Here is a 17,133-nt window from a genome sequence, read left to right on the forward strand (position 1 = left end):
TATTGATCGGCTGTGTTTTGGGGATTAGGGCCACTGTTTGAGCAAAGGCGCGACGCTGGCGTGTGGGTGGTCGTGATTTAGACTTTTTGTGTGGATGTTTAACATCGTGCTGAGCTTCTGGGGGTATTTTTCTGCCTGTCAGGTCGAGCTGTTCGTTGTTTGAAGTTGACCACGGCATCAAAATACAGGAGATTTTAGAGCAGAGATCTCGTTTTGACCCCCATAACGTGATTATAATAGTTTTATTTTCCACCGATTCAAACAATGAAACCGTTTCTGCAGTGCATTCTCCTGACTGTCGGAGTGGTCACTGGTAAGTTTGATTAATTTCTTAGTTATTCTGTCTACTTTCATTATTTTTGGTTGTTTAAATCTATTTGGTTAAAGATGATGAGGCCTGACTGCCCAGATAGCAAGGAGACATTGAACAGATGTTGATTTTCCATCGGAACCATCAGAATCGTCAGGATTGAAATGTCAACACAAAACCAATGTTGAAACAACATTGAAATACTGATGAAACCTGACACTGACATTGAAATAACATTGATTCACTGTTGTTCTGTCATCGTTGATTGTTGATCTATTTATAGTTGACAAGGTGACAACAATCACGTTGAAAAACCATCGATTTATGGTTGAGGGGGAAATTAAAGCTGCACTGATGAGCACTTTCAAAACAAATAAACTATTTTAAAAGACAGCTATTTTCATTTTGACAGCACCACTATTAGTATGTGATGGATTTTATCATTTCATTAGTGTACACTGGCAGTATCTGTGTTAACGGGGGCCTGTTTGAGTTACCAGTAGTGTAACTGTTGCTGTTCAAACCTTTTCTGGATATCTGCTGTCTCAAACTAGCAGCAGAGCGTTGGTCCAAAGGTTATATGTGTCCAGGCTCCTGCCCAAATATTCCATGTGGTGCCACTGCTCTCCAGTTAAAACCAGGACTAAACAGATGCAGATACTGCATGGTCCCCACATCAGTCTGTAAGCATTATGTTTGTGGTTTGTTATACATGAACAGGGTACCGCAGTCCTCTGAATGACTTCCAGCGCTCGGAGGGCCGAGAGCTCGTTCCTACCTCCTGGAACTCTGCTCGAGTGCAGATTTTACCAGGCCTGAACCTTGAGGACTGTGCCACACGCTGCTCACAGACACTGGACTGCAGGTAAACAACACACTTAAACTACTTAAAGATTACAGTTTGCAAAAGGACTTTGCTTATAAATTGGCCAAGAACTTAAAACATATTCTCATAATAGATATGGATGTCATTGTCACTTTGGGAATTTGGAATTGGGCGAAAAACTTTTTTTGATATATTTTGAATTCTCTCTAATTCACACAGGGTCAAAAGTATACACCCCCATTAATAGTTAGTCAATAGAAGGTGCTTCTGATTGAAGTGCAACTTGGCAAATTGCACTTCAATTAGGGGCTTTTTTTGTTTTTTTGCCATCAACAAGCTTCTGGGTGCTGGTTTAGCTCAGTGGGTTAGCAGGCAACCATTTCCCGTATGACCGCAGAGAAGTACACCGAGGTTCGAGTCCCACAGCCCTCTCCTTGCTTTCCTGCCTCTATCCAATAAAGGCTAAAAGGCCAAAAAAATCATCTGTAAAAGAAACAGGCTTCTGGCATAATTCTGGATCAATATTTGACCACTGTTCTTGGCATAAATGATGGAGTTCATTTAGCTGACTTCTTGGTACGGCCAAGGCTTTTGATTTCCTTAGGGATTATTCAAGTTTTCTGATTAAGCATAGTGCACAAATTTTCAGTAGGGTTAACATCAAGGCTTTGGAAAGTCCATTCCTGAAGCTTAACGGAGCCATTGCCAAACAACTGCACATTCTAAGATCATCAGTTTAAACAATTGCACATAAGTACAAGCTTTTCTGATGTGTCACAATTTTACTAAGGTCCAGAACAATACCTAAACTCTTATCCTTAGATGAAAGGAAATTAATTAGGATGTTCAGAAGCAACCCAGGAACTGCCAAGAACACCTGACTCACCGTTCACAGTTATATCGCCAAGGACTGAAACAGTGTCAACCAAGAAAGAAGCCCCCGTTTCAAAATTGACGCTTTCATGCTGACTGAGATGTGCAGCTTTCCATACAGACGAGCCAAATGCCTTCTCGATTAAAGTTTTATGGTTAGGTGATACAGAAATTTAGCTGTTTGGCTAGTATGACAAAGAGGAGAAGGTGGTGCTAGCATCATCCTCTGGTGCTGTTTTACTGCCAGTACAACTGACACATTGCAAAAAGTGGATGGAATAATGAAAAAGGCAGACTACCACCAAATTCTTCAGCTCAAATTAGCAACTAGATGGTTGAAATTACCAGCAGGACAAATTCACATGAAAAGTTTTGGAAGGATAAAGCAGGCTGACATTAAACTTCTGGAATGTTTTTCCACAACAAAGTCCTGACCTCCTGGACTATAAAAATTTGTGGACTATGCTTAAAAGCCGGATCCATGCCAAGAAACCAACCAACCATTCTGAATGAGCTCTACCAGTTCTACCAAGCAGAGTGGTCAAATATTCAGCCAGAATTGTGCGAGAAACTTGTTGATGGAAACCAAAAGCATCTGGTTGAGGTGCAACTTGCTAAGGGACATTCAACCAAATATTAATGGACTCAGGGCTTTGAGAAAATCTAGAGTCAATTAAAACCTGTGCACCCAATTCTTGTTTTTTAAAGCCATTAAAGATGTATGCTGCACAACCTTTCCACCCTGGAATGAATGTCTAGCCTTGTAGATATTTATTAGTAAAAGGCTAGATGATGTGAGGCTTTCCACCACAGAATGAGTCCTTATTCAGTCTGGACTATCAACATTGTCATTGCAGCTTCTTTCCCCATAGTTTTGCCATCTTAAGACTAGAACAGTAGATAATAATGGCGGGCCATTACTATCTACTGATATTAGGTAATCGCCAGCAGCATCGACATTTATAAATGCCAATAAATTTAAAAGAAAGAAGAAGAAATGGGAGAAACACTCTTCAAACACATCATGTTGCTGTTTCATAGTTTCTAAATATGAACTTAACTGTCTGCAACACATGTTTGGAGCACCAGAAACACAACAAACAGTGAATTGTGTCCCTGAAAGAAAAAGAAATCAACCGATATATCAGAATAGTCTTAAATGATTAAATATTGGTATTGATATCAATATTAAAATCTGTATCTTTACCAATCGGGGTCTAGTTAAGACAGCATTTATTTAATAATGCTGACACAGATATATCGGCAATCAGCTGACATGTCATCCCTGCCAGTATATCAGTCGGGCTTTCATTATACTGTCTGTTAAATGTTAAACGTAATATTCTTAAAAATAACTTTAAAATGTTCACCGATTAATTTAAAAACACTTTGCAGACATCAGGTTTATCCTCTGAAAGTAAAGAGCTTTGACGTGAAAATATTTCTCAACATTAGAGCTTTCAACTATGAGACTCGTCCAGTTGTCACCTGTAAACATCTGCCCTGGGTGGGTGATGGCACCAATGCAGAAGTGAAGAGAAACGTGAACTGTGATCTTTATGAGAAGAAGGGTAAGACTCACATCGGTGATATCACAGAGATCAGTGCTTCCCATCGATACTGTAACCACTGATTGCTTTTTTTTATGCAGTCTATGTAAGGAAGTGCATTGTGGGTAAAGGGGAAGACTATCGAGGCAAAGTGTCCACCACAAGAAGCGGACTCACCTGCCAACAGTGGTGGTCCAAATTTCCTCACGATCACAGGTGAGTTACATCTTCACTGTACTGGAAAAAAACATTGTGAAGATAAAGTGCTGCATTTCACTTTCAGTTCAGAGGTGAACAACAGCACAGCTCTATTTATAATTATTTTCCAATTGTGGGAGAGAGATGAAGAGGTGGGAAATTCAAGAAACTTTCCTGAATAACCATGTCTTTCATTTCCCTTAAAGCCAGACTGAAGGCAGAAAGCCAGAGTGCATTACTGCTCGTACCCCTTTCACTGTTGTGGTATCTCTAAATTTCACTGTTTTTAAGCCTTATTTCCACCAGTGCGGGTGCCTGTTTTCTTCAGAAAAACTGATAAGCAAAATATCATAAGCAGTCTTCAGAGCAAAGTAAGGAGCCAGATCTTTTCTCTGTACCTGACGGCGATTAAATCGTGATGAATATCTGAGTAATAGCCATCAGGTGGCCAGCAGTTCTCTAACTACACCACCGTGAAGGAGGTGTACAGGTGTGCCTGATAAAACTGCAAATGATAGCAGATTTACATGTGATAACCAAAACAAATTTATGTCAGATATGTGTGCTCTTCAGCTTGTAAAAATCCATTAATACATCTGTAAGTGTTTAAGATTGAACCCAGTCGCTTTCTGTCATAGTTGTCTGAATCCATCCCTCAGGCTTAAGAACAGCTGCAGCGTCTATATTATTCATCCACACTAGAAGTTGACACTCCCAGATTTCGGAGTTGTCACTTCAACTGCATTGTTTGTTTTATTTTAAACGACCAGTTGTACCAAAGTGTTTGACTAACTGAAAATTATTTTTTTTTCTCAGGTGGACTCCTACAGCTACCAATGGTCTGGAGCTGAACTACTGCAGGAATCCGGATGGGGATCGGATCGGTCCGTGGTGCTACACCACCGACCCGGAGCGACGCTATGAAAGCTGCAACATTCCCCAATGCAAAGATGGTACATCCCATAAATTACCACACATCATCCTGCTTATCTAAACTGCAAATGTGAGATTTGTAAAGCCTTACGTAAGCTTTATTTCCTCCAAATGTCTCGTAATTAGCACTTTAATTTGGTGGAACTGGAAAACTTGTTACTCGTTTTTTGGCTTACCTGCTGATAGCAGTGCACTTACAATAGTTACTGTTTCAAGTTGCCTCATGAATAGCTTCAAGTTTCATTCTTTAAATGTGCTTTAAGAAAATTATTCAGCAATTATAGAAGCTGTTAAAAAGTGCTGTTAAAAAATGTGTGTTTCTCTTTACTTCAAGCAGCTTTCACTTTGTGAGTCATTCTGCTTGCAGAGGTGTGCATCACATGTAATGGAGAGGACTACAGGGGCCAGGTTGACCACACTGTGAATGGCAGAGAGTGTCAGAGATGGGACCAGCAGTACCCTCACCAACACATCTACCAACCTGAAAAGTATGCAATCATTACTACTGTTTTGTTTGCACCTGAGTTAGCATTGTACAACATATTTTGCTGTTGCACCTGAACTATTTAAGTCATTTCTTTTTTCCATTTCCAGGTGATTAAAAACCTGCCTATGTGTATTTTTCAGGTACCCTGATAAGAGTTTAGATGACAACTACTGCCGTAACCCTGATGCCTCTCCGGTGCCTTGGTGTTACACCACTGACCCTGAGGTGGAAAGGGAAAACTGTGACATCAGCCGATGTAGTAAGAGCTTGCATTTATTGGACCTTTACTGGACCAACTCCTATAGTAGAGTCTTTACTTTTACTTTTTCAGAGAGAGGAAAAAGGAAAGGCAAAAAATCTCCATCCTTTCTTTCTTCTCCAAAATTCAGTATCTTTTGTTTATAGGCAAAATTGCTGGCTTATATAGCGAGTAAGATAATTACTAGATGTTACTGTAATGTTTTCTCTCACTGTATAAATTTACTGGATTAAACTTGTGGCTTATTTGTTTGTTCTGTTCTTGTCAGTGGGTCCCTCAGGCAAGAAAGAGGAAGCCAAATTGATTCCTGTAGTACTCTGAGACGGTGGGATTAGAGAGTCTCATTAAGTTGCTGTAATTAAATCTAGAAAAATCACCTTTTCTGTGTTTGTACAAATTGCGTTCAGAAATGTGAGACATTTCAGGGCAGACGATGATTCTCTTTAAACGAATCAATTTAAAAAAGTGTTTTTTCATTGATTTAAGGCTGTATAACAGGCTGTGTTTGCCAGATATAGTGGCTTCAGTTGTAGTAGCCAACCCCCCCCCCCCCCCCCAGCCTTTTTTTTCTATGCCTTTTTGTACTGCTTTTAATTCCAGTGTATTTTTGTAGGTCTTTGTAACTCTTGCCTATGAAAGGCACTTTAAAATGTTGCTTACTTTTAACAATAGCTAAGAGTTTTATTGGGTTTGTTTGTTTGTTTGTTTGTTTTTTAAATTACATTCATGACATACAGGCCCATACTTTAAAAAATAATTGTAATTCTAAAGCAGGTAGATGATGGCCACGTGTGTTTTTTTTATACACTCAAGGACTAAGAGAGAACGTGAACAACCAGCAAAACAAATCAAATAAACAGGGCATTAGTGTTCTCCCAAAAATTTCAACAGAAGTTGTGTAACCTGGGGATTTCCAATGAGAATCATTGACACAAGAGAAGATCACGATAAAACAGTGCCATCCTGTGGTGTGATTAGTATTATGTAACATGTTATTATCCTTCACACGTGGAAACCACGGCTTTTTCCTGAGCTTCTTGTGTTTTCACCGTCACTTTCACATCTTAATTTTCTCATGATTTTTATCCTGTTTCGTTAGGTAATTATTCTCCTCTTTTATATCTGTGTTTATTTGATCCTCCGCGTAGTTTCTCTCTGCCGCTGTAAATCAGCATCATTTGGTCCTTAAAGGTGATTCATTAAAAAATGAGGTCACGTTGTTCTTTTATCTCATGAGACTATTCCAACAAACTTTCGTTTTCTCCTGCATTTTGTTGATGTTTATGTCATCTTTAACCTGTTCCTTCTCTCCAGCTGAAGTTCACGTAGAGAAGCGCCAGCGCTCTAGCTTCACCACCAAGTGTTTCCGTGGGCGCGGGGAGGATTACCGCGGGAGAGTCAACGAGACCACGTCAGGCATCCCCTGCCAGCGGTGGGATGCCCAGCAACCCCATGAGCACCCCTTCTACCCAAACATATATGAGTGCAAGTAAGCGTTGATCGCTGTTAAGGTTAACCTTTTCATTTAGTCTTTTTTTTTTTTTTTGTCACAACTTGTTAGTTTGATAGTGCTCTCGCTGCATTGCACATGAATATTAATGTCAAAACGTCATTGCAGTGAGATTTCTTGCATCTTATTTCTCTGCTGACAGTTGGCAGTAGATGATGGATAGTCAGTAATTCTCCATTAAAAGCAGATCGCTCTCAGAGTGGCAGCATGCATGTGAAATGAATATTAAACTTCTTTGTGATGCTGTGATCGCTCATCATGCCAGAAGTGATTAGCAGCATTTCATTCACTCAAGGGTGGGGGGACAAGAACTTAGTTATTTCAGCGTGATCTCTGTGTCGCTACACTAACCCGGCACAGTGTCAGTGACCAATAATTTAATGCATCAATGATGAGCTGAATCTTACATTTCATCCAGGGGTTTGGAGGAGAACTACTGTCGTAACCCAGATGGGTCGGAGGCTCCCTGGTGCTTCACATCTGTCCCAGCGATGAGGACTGCTCTCTGCTTGCAAATTAAACGCTGTGCAGACGACATAGAAGCTGAGGGTATTAGCCTTCTTCTCCATTTTAATATGAATCCAGCGAACAGGCTCCTGTTGGCATTAATGAATAAAGATGACCTTACGATGCATCGACTGTATGAATATTCATATGAGGACGTGCAGGGCTGTAATATCAATGTGATGAAGACCCCTCCAGCGAGAGCCCCAAATCCCTGGAATATCTGACGAGTCGCCAGAAATTGTTTCTTTTTTTCTTTTTCTCTGTTTGAACATTTAACTATAGATGAGGACAGAATTATTAGCCCTCCTATGCAAATATACTTAAAAAAAAAAACAAACAGCAAAGAGACAATTTTGGATGCTTACATTATTTTACTCTGAAACAAAACAACGAAATTATTTCTCAAAAAGCCAAAACTACTAGGGGCAGGATTATTATTCACTTTGGTCTTCAGTTCTCTCTCCACAGACCTTCAGTGGGATTAAAGTCAGGACTTTGTGCAGGCCACTCAGTGAAGTTCACTTTGGTCTTCTCGAAAAACGACGTTTGTTTTAAGTTGTTGTCATCTTGGAAGACAAAGCGAAGTCTTCACCAGAAGTGACATTATTACTTGATCTGCCACACGGGGTCCATTCCTGTGCAGGCTTCTAGTAATTGTCTTCTTTTAAACAACAATTCCTAACTTGGTTAAGTCATTTACTAGTGTCTTGGTAGTTGTTCTTACAGTGGGGCAGAAAAGTATTTAGTCAGCCACCAATTGTGCAAGTTCCCCCACTTAAAATGATGACAGAGGTCAGTAATTTGCACCAGAGGTACACGTCAACTGTGAGAGACAGAATGTGAAAAAAAATCCATGAATCCACATGGTAGGATTTGTAAAGAATTTATTCGTAAATCAGGGTGGAAAATAAGTATTTGGTCACCTCAAACAAGGAAAATCTCTGGCTCTCACAGACCTGTAACGTCTTCTGTAAGAAGCTTTTCTGTCCCCCACTCATTACCTGTATGAATGGCACCTGTTTGAACTCATCATCTGTATAAAAGACACCTGTCCACAGCCTCAAACAGTCAGACTCCAAACGCCGCCATGGCCAAGACCAAAGAGCTTTCAAAGGACACCAGGAAAAGTATTGTAGACCTGCACCAGACTGGGAAGAGTGAATCTACAATAGGCAAGCAGCTTGGTGTGAAAAAATCAACTGTGGGAGCAATCATCAGAAAATGGAAGACATACAAGACCACTGATAATCTCCCTCGATCTGGGGCTCCACGCAAGATCTCATCCCGTGGGGTCAAAATGATCATGAGAACGGTGAGCAAAGATCCCAGAACCACACGGGGGGACCTGGTGAATGACCTGCAGAGAGCTGGGACCAAAGTAACAAAGGTCACCATCAGTAACACACTACAACGGCAGGGAATCAAATCCCGCAGTGCCAGACGTGTTCCGCTGCTGAAGCCAGTGCATGTCCAGGCCCGTCTGAAGTTTGCCAGAGAGCACATGGATGATACAGCAGAGGATTGGGAGAATGTCATGTGGTCAGATGAAACCAAAGTAGAACTTTTTGGTATAAACTCAACTCGTCGTGTTTGGAGGAAGAAGAATACTGAGTTGCATCCCAAGAACACCATACCTACTGTGAAGCATGGGGGTGGAAACATCATGCTATGGGGCTGTTTTTCTGCCAAGGGGACAGGACGACTGATCCGTGTTAAGGACAGAATGAATGGGGCCATGTATCGTGAGATTTTGAGCCAAAACCTCCTTCCATCAGTGAGAACTTTGAAGATGAAACGAGGCTGGGTCTTCCAACATGACAATGATCCAAAACACACCGCCCGGGCAACAAAGGAGTGGCTCCGTAAGAAGCATTTGAAAGTCCTGGAGTGGCCTAGCCAGTCTCCAGACCTCAACCCCATAGAAAATCTGTGGCGGGAGTTGAAAGTCCGTGTTGCTCGGCGACAGCCCCAAAACATCACTGCTCTCGAGAAGATCTGCATGGAGGAATGGGCCAAAATACCAGCTACTGTGTGTGCAAACCTGGTAAAGACCTATAGTAAACGTTTGACCTCTGTTATTGCCAACAAAGGTTATGTTACAAAGTATTGAGTTGTATTTTTGTTATTGACCAAATACTTATTTTCCACCCTGATTTACGAATAAATTCTTTACAAATCCTACCATGTGAATTCATGGATTTTTTTTTTTCACATTCTGTCTCTCACAGTTGAAGTGTACCTCTGGTGCAAATTACTGACTTCTGTCATCATTTTAGGTGGGGGAACTTGCACAATCGGTGGCTGACTAAATACTTTTTTGCCCCACTGTAAATCTTTAGAGACATCTCTCACGAGTCTTTAAAATCTTTTCTCCCTCTGCCAGGCTTGTTCTGTGCGGCTCTTTGAATTTCCTGATGATACTTCTCACTCTAATTCTCGACACTTAGAAAGATTGTGAATCCATTTTGTTTTAACTTTGATTTTGGCACAATGCTTTCTCAAGTGGCAGCTCACTTATGGGTAAATTGGAAGAGGTTTACCTCAGGTTTAACTTTATAAAGCTCAAAGCTTGTAATATAAAAGTTAAATCACACCATTGCACAGCAGCGGTTTGTGCTATGGCTCAACAAAAAGGTCAGTTTTCAGGGGCTCATAATATGTCATTCATTTTTTTCCCTTTAATAATTTAATTACCGTGTGCTAAAAGAAATGATTTATGCATTGTAAATAAAACTACCATGTTGAAAAATTCTTTCTCTGTTAAACAATTAAATAATTTCTCTGCATACCATTATTATAAGGCAGAAATAAGAAACTTTGTAATGCCCAGACTTCACCTCAAATGTAGCTTTGATTCTAAATGAAGACAAAGTGCAGTGTTGTTCTGTCCCATTATGCTCATTTGACAGTCTGCCATACTTAGTAATGGCCGTTGCAATGATGATGAAGTCTTTCGTCTTCTTTCCAGACTGTTACCATGAAAACGGAAGAAACTACAGAGGCACTGTGCGTAAAACTCGTAAGGGCATAACCTGCCAGAAATGGAACGTTAACACGCCTCACAGGACAAAGTAAGATAAACATTTAAGCTATTAAACAGCAGAGGATTTATTTTATGCACATGTATGACTATGACCACTAATTGGCTTTATATTGAAAGTGTATCTGCACTTCATACTAACATCGAGTGGATTTTGTTTTCTGTTCGAACCGATGAATACATTAGAAAATGTACTATTAAAAAATAGGCTCTATACTTTATACTTTATTAAGGTGGTCTGTAACATAATAGCTGGTAACAGTGTCTTGAGCAAGAAAAAAAGAATAATATTGTTACAAACAGAAGGACTGTCGTGTTTTCAGCATTTTTAGCATGCCTATATATTTTAAGAGATCTGTGTGATCTTCCAGGATAAACCCAAGAACGCATCCAGATGCCAATCTGACAGAAAACTATTGTCGCAACCCAGATGGTGACCATCACGGACCCTGGTGCTACACCACAGACCACAAAACAGAGTTTGACTACTGTGCCATCAAACAGTGCGGTACAGATCTTTTCTACCTGTCTCTTGTAGCACTTTATTGGGCTGTGTGGTGATGGTTCATCCAGAGTTTGAGTTTAACATTCAGTCTGTTGGTGTTTTTACACAGCTGGGGAGAAAGTGTCTATCACTGAACCAGTAGGTTAGTTGAGCAGGCTTTCTAATATATTTCAAACATCTGCAAAATATGTTTTACAGTATTGAGTCGCCTTTTTGTGATCACAGAAAACGTGGAGTTTAGTGAGTGTGGAAAGAGAGAAGACCGGGCCCATTCGAGTCCCATAATGCGTATAGTGAATGGGATTCCTGGGAACTCACCTTGGACGGTGAGCCTGAGAGACAGGTGAGTCTGACAGCTGATGGTGTTTAACAGTTATAGTAAAAGGCTTTCTGCTATGTTGGATGTAACCTCTGACCTGTGTGTGTGCAGAAAAGGAAACCACTTCTGTGGAGGATCCCTGGTTAATGCTAGATGGGTGATCAGCACCAAACAGTGTTTCTCCTCCTGGTAAGTCTGGTTCTTTTAAAAGTGCTCTCTGATTTCACACATCTAAAGTTTTTGGCATTTTTGCAAATGTTTATTCTTAATAAGCGTTAGATGAGAAAACTGATTCCAGTTGTATGTCCAGTCACAAATAAAAACAACTCCACGTTAGCATTTCAGCGTGCAGCTTGTCTGTACTGGTTTAAACCAGATGCAGAGGTTTTCTTACTTGTGTAAAATACCACAGAGAGAACAACAATGGCAAAAGACCAGAGATTATTTTGGTGTTTATGTGTTTAAAGTAGCACGAGAGCATGAAGAAGACTGGGATCATTGCAAAACATTCATGCAAAGATATTAGAGCAGTAAAGAGAGGCAGCGTTCACCTGTTCAACTGCTCTTGACACAAATATTCAATCAGCCAATTGCATGGCAGTAATTTAATACATTTACACATGGACAAGGTCCAGATGACGTCGTTGATAGAAAGACAACGGTAACTCAAATAATCACTTGTTACAACAACCAAGGTATGCAGCAGACACACAGCAGCCTGTCGACAGCAGACCACACCGGGTGCCACTCCTGTGAGCTAAGAACAGGAAACTGAGGCTACAATTGATACGGGCTCCCCCTAACCGGACAACAGAAGATTGGAAAAATGTTGCCTGGTCTGCTGAGTCTCAATTTCTGCAGTGACACTCAGATAGTAGGGTCAGAATTTGGAGTAAACAACATGAAAGCTTGAATCCATCCTGCTTTGTATCAACGGTTCAGGCTGGTGGTGGTATGTAATGGCACACTCTGGGCCTCTTAATACCAACTGAACATTATTTACGCACCACAGCTTACCCGAATGTTGTTGCTGACGATGTCCATCTTCTGATCAAACTGGTTTCTTGAACATGACTGTGAGTTCAGACTACTCGAATGCCCTCCACAGTCGCCAGAACTTAATCCAATAGAATCTGAATGTGGTGAAGGCAGAACGGGTCCTAACACAGTTTTAGGAACCTAATTACTACCTAATAAAGTGGTTGGTGAGTGCATGTAAAAGTGTGAAATTTAAATTAAATCTCTAATAGGTCTGACTTACTGTTAGACTTTGGATATTTCTAAGACATGTCTAAATTTCTCAGTTTCTCAGTTTACAAAGCTTCAGATTTACCATCCAGATATGATAGAGAGAAAAAGCCGTTCATTTAAATCTCATCAGGAAAGTAAATAAGTAAATAATTTCCAAACTTTCAAAACTCAAAAATGCTTTAATATATATTGATAGTGCTTAATCATCTGAATGTGTGCATAGCTACGTTGACCTGCCTGGATATTCAGCCAAGATGGGAACTCTGTTTCGTGATCCTCAAGAAGGAGAACCCGGTGTGCAAACCATCCCTCTCACTAAGATTGTTTGCGGACCTTCTGAGTCTCAACTGGTCATGCTACAACTGGAATAGTGTGTACTGTCAAGTCCCACCAGCACACACACACATGCATGCATATGTACACAGACATATACCTAAAAGTCCTCCTGACTCTTTTTCCTCCTCCCTTTGTGTAGCCCGGCCGAGTTTAATGCGCGTGTCTCTCAGATTTGCCTCCCTCCTGAGCGCTACATTGTAAGCGAGGGGACGAGGTGTGAAATTGCAGGATGGGGCGAGACAAGAGGCAAGTATAATCCTTCGGAAGTGCCGACTTCATGCAGTACCCTTCTACTTCGAATAATTAATAAAAGGTGTCTTCCTTAGAACGAGCATCTTGTTTCTGCCCTTGAAGTAATGTTTCTTCTAAATGAGGGCTATCCAGGCTACTGAGCAACAGATGGCACTGCTATTTTCAAAATCTTTCAACAGCTGTCCAACTTCCTTTTCGTTTCACTGTGCCTCTAAATACATTAGCTGCTAACTAATTCCTTCTTCTTAATCTTTTTCAAGGGACTGGTAATGAGGCTGTCCTCAATGTGGCCCACATGTCTGTTATTAGTAACAAGGAGTGCAACAAATACTTCAGAGGTCGTGTTCGTGAAAATGAGATGTGCACAAACGCCTTCCAAGCTGGAGTAGGCGCGTGCGAGGTACGTATCTGCGTAAAAGTGGTGGACCATTTCAAAACTTTGCCGCTGTGATGTTACAGGAGAAATGCAAGGTCCCCTGCTTGAAGTGGTTTCTTAACCAAGTCATAACAGAAACACAGCACTGACCATCTTTGGTATTAATAGCTGTAAAAATTAATAGAATAGTTTGATGTTTAAAAATGGGAAAGTACGTGCTTAAACTGTGAGTTTAAGAGACACTGTTTAAATGTTCTCTTAAGCTGTGAGTTTATAAGGTCCTGGTAGGTGGATTTCATTACGTTTGGGCAGAGCCGATCCAGCTGGTTCCACCAGCTGTTTCCGCCGCTGTTTGTGTTAAGTTAAACTAACCAACTGCTTGTCTAGCTTTGTGTTAAAAGTGCAGATACTTGAAACCCCCTGCAAGAAAGTGAACACAAGTATCTTCCCAAAGTGTCAAACTATGTTCCTTAAGTGCCACAAAATAACGGCGTAACGTGTTAGGACTTAACGCTTCAAATACTGATGGTTGGGAAAACTGTTTGATAATGAAAGTTACTTTAAGCAAAGCGCATACAGTTATTTATATGTTCCTATAAATCAAACACAGTCACCAGTTGGATAATGGAAGTGAACTGGACAAGATGTGACTGCAAGATGTTTCTAACTTCAGCAGTGACAGTCAGTCATAACAGAGACAAATAATGACCCCGGAGTGTTGTTCCTGTGTGTCTGCAGCGAGACTATGGCGGACCTCTGGCGTGTCAGAACACGGACTGTTGGGTACTCGAGGGGGTGATCATCCCCATGAGGCGCTGTGGACACCCGGGGCAGCCCAACATCTTTATCCGCGTGTCTATGTACGTGGACTGGATAAAGAAAGTCATGGAGATGGCTTAGAAAGAGAGAGCGCCGTTAAACACAGAACTGATTATTCTGAGTGTTATCAAAACTTGCGAGACCTTTTCATGCGCTGAACATGTACACGTTTCCTCTTCTCAGATGCCTCTTTGTCTATAAAATCTATCCCTAACACAAATCCAGATTTATAATTAGAATGTGTTATATGACTTGTATTACTATTACATTACTATATTATGAAAAAAATGTTTTGTAGTAATGCATCTTTCGGGATTTCTTCTGTTATGTCTGCATTACATCTGCATGATTTAATGAATCCTTTCAGTCGCAATAACTAACATTAGGTGGATCAGAATCCATTTTTTTTCGTTTTTTTTTTTTGTTGCTGCTGGCAGCCAGAAACCAACAGATATGCCAAAATGATAAGAACTCAATAATCACGCACGCTGACATGCAAAATAAAAAGCCATGCGGAAAAGGTTCATCATAAAAATGTGAGCTGCTTTTCAGTTTTACTTCGATGAGATTTTTCATTTTTATTACCACTACTTTTCCAGTCTTTATTCGCCTTTACCCTGATAAATGTTTATCTGCTCACAACTACTTTTTCTTTCTTTTTTTTAAAACCTTTTTTTGTAATGTTTATGCATCGCAAACAGGCATTAAAGGGCTTCTAATTTTGCCCGTTTTTGCACCAACTTCTAAAAAGATTTAAAAGCTTTCAAATGAATCAAATCAAATATAGCCCCCGAAGAGTCAGAGGAAAATATCGTCCCTAATTAACTTCCAGTTAGAGCAGGGGTGCAGAGGTTTACGGCACAGTTTCGGAGTTCCTAACATCCCCTGGAAATGCACCCTTTATTGCAAAACTGTACGCCTCCCCTGCTCTCCCTGGCAATGAATGGAACTCCGAAATACCTTCTTTGCCCCCAGCCTCTAAAGAAATCCCTCCTCTGCCTGTCTTTTGATGCCTGCCCCCACCTCTAAAGACATGCCTTTGTGCCTTATGCAGAACTGTATGCGCTGCACATTCTTTCTAGTTCTATAGGAGGATTTTTGTAACGCGGTCCTGATGAGCCCACGGAATTCAGCTTAAATAAACCTCAAGATCAGAGTCCAACCGAATCTCAGACACACCACACGCCGCGGAAGGCCAGTGAACTCTCTCATACATTGACACACACACACACGCATAATTTCTCTCTCGCGACCCCCCCCCCTCCTCCCCACCACCACCACTACCACCTCCTCCCCCTACCTCTACCTTCTCCCCCATTCTATCTTTCTGTGTCTTTCTCAGTAAAACGTAAACTTTTTTTTTAATCTCAGATAATCCCAAGATTTATGTTTATATTTGTTTGCAGAAATAGAACCCGATGAGAGAAAAGCTTAGACCGCGTTCCTGTCTAACTGATGATGGCCAGTTATGCTCCTGTTCTATAGAGTGTTTGGAAACAGCAGACTGGCGGTTGTGATTTCAGAGTCATCCTGTTCACTTTCATTTAGTAATATTTATAGTAGATGACTAATGAAAATTTGTATATGACTACCAGTTCTAAGTAACTGTTGACAAAAGCTGCTGGGAAACCCGACTGAAATCTGTAATAAATGCTGCCATAAAAAAACATGCAGATGTTTTCTTCTTTATTTTGCTTTTGTGCATTTTATGGTAATAACCTGAGACATATAGGCTACGTTTGGTTGAATTATTATTATTTATTTTTATCTGGTTTTGCAAGATGTTCAGTTTAAGAATGTATTAATTACATGATGAAAGTGACACTGCAAATCACCCAAACTAATCTCCGTGCTTCATCTTTTTTAACTTAAAGCTTTATATTTTGGTCGTACGCCAACGTGTTCACCTGACATGACTCCGTGAGCGGTCCAGTGGCAGCAGCAGCTGCCCCTGGAATGTGTATTCTCTGCGGTGGTTCAAACATTTCCATCCAATTTTTATCAGTTTGTGTAAATGCAAAAAGTTACATCTTGAAAATATATTATTTTTAGGGTTTTTTTTCCAGCTGCACACAGGCAGCATGTAAAGCAGAAATCCACACAGAAAGGGACCTTTTAATCTAAAAATGCTCCATGTTGACTTATTATTATTTCATTATTATTATTTGAAAATAAACAGTTGTATAATTTTTTTAATAACTGGGCTACACTTGTTAAAAGTACTTGAATACAAAATCCAAAGATTGCATCTAATCGCAACTTTTTGCGTGCTCTATAAGTTTTTCTGCTGATGACTTCAAATGCTCTTTGCACAGTTTTTGAAATGAGCTGAGCCGGGGTTACATTTTCCCCTAAAGAAAATGTATATGATAGTGCTGCTGAGCAAACTTTGTTCTTCTGAAACTCCATTTGATGTTTTATTCCTTTATGACACAGTTAACATCTCTTAGCACTGTAGGTGGGGAGATAACAGAGGGACAGAGAGTGAAACTTTTTGCTTGAAACAGTGCAGACAGTCTGCTCTCACAACTCTGTTCTGCTGAAACAAACTGAACCTTTTCCTCCCTTCTTTGGGGAACTTCCCAGCCCCCAAACCCCACTTTGGGAACCCCGGAACCAGACCCTCCTGTCTGATGCCCGACTTTCTCCCTCTTAAGTGGGTGGTCCAGGGAGCTTTTAGGGGCGGGGTCCGCTGTTTCAACCCTCCTACCCTCGTTCTTTCTTGAAACATGCTTTAATAGAGAAAGTATGCAATGCATACAGCTCTGCTACAACCCCCCAC

At 40.6% G+C, this 17,133-nt stretch overlaps 1 protein-coding gene across 1 annotated transcript; it reads left to right on the plus strand.

The window, feature by feature from the left end:
- The first annotated feature begins 34 nt into the window (after window positions 1-34).
- mst1 (macrophage stimulating 1) lies at window positions 35-16,020 on the plus strand. Its single transcript, XM_085457025.1, has 18 exons — window positions 35-313; window positions 1,031-1,175; window positions 3,465-3,580; window positions 3,661-3,775; window positions 4,574-4,710; window positions 5,058-5,178; window positions 5,318-5,436; window positions 6,751-6,925; window positions 7,365-7,495; window positions 10,422-10,524; window positions 10,865-11,001; window positions 11,108-11,140; window positions 11,224-11,341; window positions 11,429-11,506; window positions 12,792-12,938; window positions 13,044-13,150; window positions 13,417-13,556; window positions 14,271-16,020. The coding sequence occupies exons 1-18, from the start codon at window positions 265-267 to the stop codon at window positions 14,430-14,432; spliced, it is 2,133 nt and encodes a 710-aa protein (XP_085313151.1). The 5' UTR covers window positions 35-264; the 3' UTR covers window positions 14,433-16,020.
- Window positions 16,021-17,133: the final 1,113 nt, after the last annotated feature.

This window comes from Copadichromis virginalis, linkage group LG5 (genome assembly GCF_057382275.1).
Source record: "Copadichromis virginalis isolate Kocher_CV1m ecotype Utaka linkage group LG5, C_Virginalis_male_GT1.1, whole genome shotgun sequence".
NCBI classification, from domain to species: domain Eukaryota; kingdom Metazoa; phylum Chordata; class Actinopteri; order Cichliformes; family Cichlidae; genus Copadichromis; species Copadichromis virginalis.

Coding starts and splice junctions, on each gene's coding strand:
- mst1 (XM_085457025.1), top strand. CDS start 265: ATGAAACCGTTTCTGCAGTGCATTCTCCTGACTGTCGGAGTGGTCACT. Junction 10,525..10,864: donor AACACGCCTCACAGGACAAA/GTAAGATAAACA, acceptor GTGATCTTCCAG/GATAAACCCAAGAACGCATC. Junction 11,002..11,107: donor CTGTGCCATCAAACAGTGCG/GTACAGATCTTT, acceptor GTTTTTACACAG/CTGGGGAGAAAGTGTCTATC.